This window comes from Onychomys torridus, chromosome X (genome assembly GCF_903995425.1).
Source record: "Onychomys torridus chromosome X, mOncTor1.1, whole genome shotgun sequence".
NCBI classification, from domain to species: Eukaryota; Metazoa; Chordata; class Mammalia; order Rodentia; family Cricetidae; genus Onychomys; species Onychomys torridus.
In genome coordinates, this window is record NC_050466.1 from 28484825 (window position 1) to 28492018 (window position 7194).

Genomic DNA, 7194 nt, shown 5'->3' on the forward strand with positions numbered 1-7194 from the left:
CAAGCTTGGTGGTAAACGCCATTACTTGATGAGCTCTTTCATGGGCCCCCATGTTAGTTTTTGTTTGTTTGGCTTTTTGAAACAGTTTCTCTGTGTAGCTTTGCCTGCCCTGGAACTCTCTCTGTAGACCAGGCTAGCCTCGAACTCACAGAGATCTGCCTGCCTCTGCCTCCCAAGTGCTGGGACTAAAGGGGTGCACCACCACTCCCTAGCTCCCATGTTCATTTTAAGGTGTTTTTCTCCCTCTTGACCTGTGTTGATAGCCATTTCATCTTGCCCTTTGTTTCTGCACTTCATGTTTTCCTATGCAGCTCTAGCAGATTGAACTTTCTGTAATACTGCTCTGGTGGGGGCAATGGTTTCCTTGCTCAAAGGCAGTGAGCGGCCCCCGCATGCCTGTTGCAGACAGTCCAGGTTCATTAGGTTGTCAGTGCCACCTTTTGTTTCTTGACATTTTTCTCAACATGGTCTAGGTAGCTTATGCTCCCCACAAACAAGATGAGTAAAGTCTTCCCAGCCACCTTGTCATTTAACCTTTCAGAGCACTTGTTTCTTTCTGCCTCTTCGGCCTTTGCTTAGAACCCAGATCTCGCTATGTTGTGCGGACTGGCCCTGAACGCCTGCATCCACGCGAACTTCCTGAGTAACTGTCATCACAGGCCTGCAGCTCTGCACCTGGCTTACTTCCATTTCTTATAGCCCTTCCTCCAAATCCTATGAATCAAGGGCTCACATGTGGCTCAGTAGTAGAAGGTTTGCCAGCTGACACAAAATAAAATCCTGTGCGGCTTCCTTGTTGTTGTTGTTGTTGTTTAAGTACATGCGGCTATGTATTGGAAACTTGTACATATGAATTCTGAGAATATCACGTTGTAAATTCTGAGACCAGGGAGGACCAGACTCAATTGGAAACCAGGGTCAGGGCCCAACTACATCTTTCTCCTTTCTGTGTCCTTATTGGTCACTGTTCTCCTTAGAAGATATTTAATATAGCCCTTTATACTGGTAGATGGTCGCCAATCAAAGGAAACTTCTTTCAGGGCCTACACTGACATAAAATCCTTGCTTCATTTTGCTTGGTATATCATGTGTCTCATGTTCATCAGAAGACAAATGTAAAGTCTGTCAGATGTGTTAAAAAGTATTTCTAGCTGGGTGGCAGTGGCGCATGCCTTTCATCCCAGCACTTGGGAGCAGAGGCAGGAGGATCTCTATGAGTTCGAAGCCAGCCTGGGCTACAGAGTGAGTTCCAGGAAAGGCACAAAGCTACACAGAGACACCCTGTCTCAAAAAATAAACAAAAAAAGTATTTCTAAACTTAATAAAATGTTGGAGTACAAACTTTTGTTAAATTAGATGGCTGGCACTCAGAATCAAGTTTACATTTACAAGTATCATAATGATAGAACAATGTGTACCTTCTAAGTACTATTACTAGGACTCGGACTGCTGTGTTTCACGTGGTATTTACATTTAGATAAACTTGGAAAGTCATGTTCAATTCATAATGTATCTAACAATACTAAAACCCCTCATTGTCATGTATAACAACAACTCGGGGAAATTGGTTCAGGATTATCACTTGGAATGTTAGGGAAGACATACATACTCACTCCCACTGCAGGCATCCTTGCTCTCTCACAGGAAGACTTAGCGTTCTCCTTAGAGCTACCAGACCTGAGATGTGATTTATACTTGATTTTCTCAGTGGTCTATAATGGGAACGGGAAGAGTCCAGTTGAGAGTCTCCGGGACAGTGTACCCCACGTCTTCCTAACTTTAGATTGCTTCACTGTCCCTATGAGAAAATATTTTACCTGCTTCAGAGCTGAAGACACTGAGACAATATGAAGTTTGGTAAATTGTTTGAGCAATCAGTAAGAGGAAGAAGGAGGATTGTACCAAGACCTGTCTTACATCAGTACCTATACTCTTGGTATTAACCATGCTGCCTTGTGAATAGCATTTCTCACTGTTCTTAGCTGATTATAGTACTGTCACAGATTTCCCCTGCCTCTCTATCTAGGAAGCACTTGTGTTGTCCTTTCTGTCTACATGAGTAGAGTGATAATGAATAGGGTTAGTCAGATCTGGGTTCCAGTTCTGATTCTGTCACTTATTACCTATGTGTGACCTTGGGCATATAATTTAATCTCTCAAAGCCTCAATTTCTTCATCTGTAAAATGGGAATAATGTTTCACATTGATGTGCAGATAAAGTGACATCATATATAAACCCTTTGCACGGCTGCTGATACATTGTAGATATTCATGGGGAGTCTATAGGCCTTCAAGGAAGGAGGTGGGTGGGTACTGGGAGAGGGAAAAAGTTCCTGGAGGCTCTTGGAGATTCCGGGGACTAGTCGGGATGAGAACAGCAATAAAAAGGGGTAGCTTATCCCCTGCTTCTGAGTGCTCACTCTCAGACCAGCAGCCAAGTTCTTCCACGGAGGCAGCATCAGGATGTGGTAAGAGCTGCACGTGACAGCAGAGAAGCAGGAAGACACAGCACCAAGCTTGACTAGATCCTCAGACAGCTTCCCAGGGGCACAGAAGTCAAGGCCTGTAAAAGGATGGTTTTTGAGTGATAACTTCAGCGAACTATATAATAATATACTATGCAAGACAAAGAACTTTGCATGTAGAGAATGTGTTCTGTTTTCAGTGTTCATCATTTGATGGATTTGGAGCTTTTAAAAACCTATGTGTCTAGCAAGCTAGCAAGCTCTAATACTGAACTGTTTCTAATTCTGTAAATTAACTCTGATCATTGTCTATCTGCCAATGACTTTTCTCCTGCTCTGCTCTCAGGAAGAAGACAGCTTCCTAGAAAAGGTAATTCAATCCATTGGTGCTAATGAAGGTTTCCTTGTGCCTGATTAACACTTAACTGTGGTCCCTGGAAATGTCCCTAAGCATTCTCATATCAGAGGCCTCTGACTTGGTGAGAATTCCCTAATAAGCCCTGATGTCCTGCCAGGTGTCTTGAAGTATGCTCAAAATACAAGAACGATGTTTATTTATCTGATAAGTTGTTGATACTCTGTATGTAAAAGAAATAAAACTCAAGGGTACAGATTTTTTTTTTTTTGAGACAGGGTCTTGTGTATTACAGGCTAGCCTCAAACTCACTATGTATTAAGAATGACCTTGATTTCTTTTATCATCCTGGCTCCACCTCCCCAGTGCTGGGATTATAGCACTCATTTTATGCAGTCCTGCAAATCAAACTTGAGCCTTATAATAGATGATATATAAGCATTCTACCAACTGAGCTACATTTCTAGCCATCAGTGTGTGTGTGTGTGTGTGTGTGTGTGTGTGTGTGTGTGTGTGTGTGTGTGTGTATTGGAAGGGATGAAACCTAGTGCCTTACACATGCTAGACCATTGAGCTATACCCCAGCTACATTTGCATTTCTTAATTTCCAGACAAGTGCTGTACCATGAAGCTAGATCTCTAGCCCAGATTTGTTTTGATATATCTTACCTGAAAACTCCTGAGTTGGAGGATACTGTTTAGCTGCCCCTGATTCCAATGATAATAAAACCAAAAATTGCTATTCCTGTTGCATTAATAGTGATCTGGAAACTGGGAAGATGGCCCAGTCAGTAAAGTCTGTTGTTCAAATCTTACATAGTCTTTTAATAAAAATAAAATAAAAATTAAAAAAGAAAACCTAGAGCCAGATATCAGGGTGAAAGCTGAAAGCTTCTCTGAAAGATCAGAGAAGCAGAGCAGCCAGCCACTAGTTCTTTCTTCTACCAAATCCTCAGCCTAAAAAGAGTGAATTCCTGTTTCCTCACACCTTCTATACCTTTCTCTGCCCTGCCATATCACTTCCTGGGATTCAAGGCGTGTGTGCTTCCCAAGCAAAGGCATGAGATCTCAAGTGCTGGGATTAAAGGTGTGTGCCAACCCTGCCTGGCCTCTATGTCTGATCTAGTGGCTGGCTCTGTCCTTGGATCCTCAGGCAAGTGTATTAGGGTGCACGGTATATCACCACAAAAGTACTTGTCGTCATGCAGCCATGAGGGCCCAAGTTCAGATTTCCAACACCAGTGTAAACAAAAGAGCCAGGTACAGTAGCACACATCTGTAATGCCGGTGCTGGGGAACAGATACCAGGTGGGTCTCTGAAGCTCAATAGCCAGCCAGTCTAATAGAATCAGTGAGCTCCATATCAGTGAGAGAACCTGTCTCAAAAACTAAAATAAAATGGAGACAGACTGAGGGAAGACAACTGATGTCAACCTCTGGCCTGCATATACACACATCCACATGCATCCACATGGACCATACATACAACAAGGAGTGATGGGGGGGGGGTCTTGATAATAGTGGTTAATTACTCCAAGAATATCCAGCTATAGTCAAGAAACAAGAGTATAGAGTAGAATTGTGGAGCTAAAGCATAGATGGAGGAAAATCATAATTCATCTAATCTTTAGACAGAGAAAGATATTTTCTGTGTTCTATCAGCAAAGGCCCAAGGCCAGAAAGGCAGAAAATACTATGAAAAGTCCCACTGCCACAGAGCACCAGAGTATAAAGTGTGGGTGTACTGTTTTGTGACTCTCAAGTGGTGTGCCCTACTGCAGTACCTCACAGCCTCTTCCATGCCAAGCTTTCCTCAGGGCTGGAGATGCAGGGCAGGAGCTCAACAGACATTCCACAGCATGTTCTTCATAGAATGTTTGAGGGATCTTCCCATTGGGTGGAGTTGAATGCATTTTGAAGGTGAAGATTCTTTAACCACTAGTATTAAGATTACAAAGTATAGGCTTATAAGGCAGAGTATGTCTTGTTGAAAGAAGGCAGAGTGTCTTGGTTCCCCTTTGAACATCAGAGTTCACAATAATGTGCAGAACATTTTTTGTAAATATTCTTTCCCCATTTTCTTACTGTATCCTTTTCTGGACTTCAGAGTCACAAGTGTGACATTTCCTATTATCACACATGAATTTGGAAGTGGATTGTAGATGCTTTATATAACCTACTGACATTTTATTAACCTTTTAAACCACTAAGGCTTGAGACATCTTTGCTTCTTAGCTCTTCTCTGTTAAGGGCAGTCCATGTTCTGTCTATTCAGTTAGACAGTACCTTGTGTTGTCTTAATGCCTCAGGACAGGAAAAACCTTTAGTTGGATGTCAGATTTTTTTGAGTCAATGATGAATAATTTATATATGGTAAGTTTGGAGGCATCTGCTAAAGAATCTGCATGAGTTCTGTTTGGTCCAGAAAGTTAGTAGAGTGCATTATGAAGTGTTTGGATGCCTGCATGTAATACATTCAACCGGAATGGAGTCCATGGGTGAGTCACAAATTGAAGTTAGAGAAACTATGTAGAATATGAATATCGAGACATAAAATCCCAGGGAAAGAAAGAAAATGAATGTGAAAATAGATCCATAGAGAGATTTGAAATAGTAACCAGCAATCACTACTCCCTTCTCTTCCCTGCAGCAGCTCAGAAAGTTCGTTGGTGCTTATTAAAGAGTACCATGTTAAGAAAAGATGTGGATGCTGCTGGAGTTATGTGGTCCCTGTGAGCATAGTGATATGTTGTTTTCTTTCTCTTAAAGCAATATGGCTGGAGGTTATAGGTAGAACAGTGTCAGGCAAGAAGCTGAAAAGTTGACAATATATAATGTATTAGAGGTGGCAAAAAGAAGCAGATGCTAAAAGCTGAACATGGCTTTCTCCACTGGGGTTCTTCTGAGGCTGCCTTCAAATGCCCTTTTAGCCTATTTTGGATATATTTTCCATATGCTTTATATTTGAATCTATAAACCTAAGATAAATTAACATTTATTTTTGAGTGTTGGGAGATAATTGAGTTTATTTTACGCTTTGAATTTAGTTATTTGTCTGATATATGTCACTTCTGGATTTTTGTCTTATATTCTTTCAGAAGACTCTAACAATAGAAAGGTAGGTAAAACAAATAATAGCCCTTAGAAATTTTGCTGAGCTATTAATAGAAATAATAACTACTGGAAGTAGACCCTTGAGTGTTCATGGTATTCTAGCTCCTCAGTTGCTATTATATTCCAGGTTATTAATTTTGGATTTTGGAGTATGATTAGAAAATTGGATCAAGTTCATATTTGTGCATCTAATGTGCAGAATTGTCTTTAATTCCTCAGAACCAAATCAGTTCACTTAAAGAAACAATGAGAACTCCCAGTAGTATTTGTGGTGAGAGCCGAAGGAGAGGTAGCATAGAAAAAACTGAAACCCGAGTATAAGCACGGCCCCTCAAGGTGCCGTGTTAACAACTGTGATTTCATGGTCCAGCTACTAGTCATGTGTAGACTCTACTGTGACTGTATGATATTCTGCCATGCTGGTTCTCACTGCAGAATGTGGAATGCATCCATAGGATGCACACCATAAGCACAAATAATATGCTTACTGATTGAATGAAGCATTTGGGGAAGGAGATTGTTTAACTACTGGAATCATTACAGAGTGCCTACTGAACGTGCATGTCTCTTGTGAGAAAAAAAATACAAAAGCATAAGAGACAAAGATCACATTGTATCTACTTGAGCAGATTTTGAAAGAAATGTATCTCTTTATCCTGAGGCCCCTTTGATTTTCATCCCTTTTCATCTGTTAGGAGAAATCCCTTCTGCAGATGGTCCCCTTGGATGAAGGTGCCAGTGAGCGACCCCTTCAGGTCCCCAAGGAGATCTGGCTTCTAGTAGATCACTTATACAGATATGCATGTCACCAGGTGAGTGTGAGAAAACCTTCCCTGAAACTTCAGAATATATATAAATTCTATAGGAAATTACAATGCTTCACATCAGCATAGTGCATTTCACTGTCCCAAGCAACCTCCATGTGGCTGCACTGTCCAACCTCTGAAGCATATAAGCTAAGTAGGTACCTGAGACCACACTCAGAATTTGATCGCAGAGCCATGACCAGAACTGAAAATGCCCGTGGCTTGTTTATGCACTTTGCCCTGAACGACTGAGTACTCCAGTCTGATGCCTATTTTAGATGCCCTGTAGCCAATTGCAAATTTTAAAATTGAAGCAAACTTCAAGCCCATTTCTTTAACATAGCACTAAGTTTTCTTTTAAATCCTATACTAAAACCCTAGCCATGCCCAACTCATTCCCTAAAAGAAAGAACTTTCTTTGACCATATTGAAGGTACTGTTCTCAGATCTCTCT

The 7194-nt window shown here is 41.2% G+C and overlaps 1 protein-coding gene across 2 annotated transcripts in view; it reads left to right on the forward strand.

Annotated features, from left to right (window-relative positions):
- Ocrl (OCRL inositol polyphosphate-5-phosphatase) overlaps positions 1–7118 on the forward strand; it is a 52259-nt gene extending 45141 nt beyond the window's left edge. Inside the window, exons 19-20 of one of the 2 annotated variants that reach the window (XM_036174987.1) lie at positions 2812–2835; positions 6630–7117. In XM_036174987.1, the coding sequence (XP_036030880.1) occupies positions 2812–2835; positions 6630–6827 (222 nt within the window). In that variant the 3' untranslated portion in view covers positions 6828–7117. Of the gene's footprint in view, positions 1–2811; positions 2836–6629 lie in introns of both variants that reach the window. The other variant, XM_036174988.1, reaches the window with a different exon arrangement.
- The last annotated feature ends 76 nt before the right edge of the window (positions 7119–7194 follow it).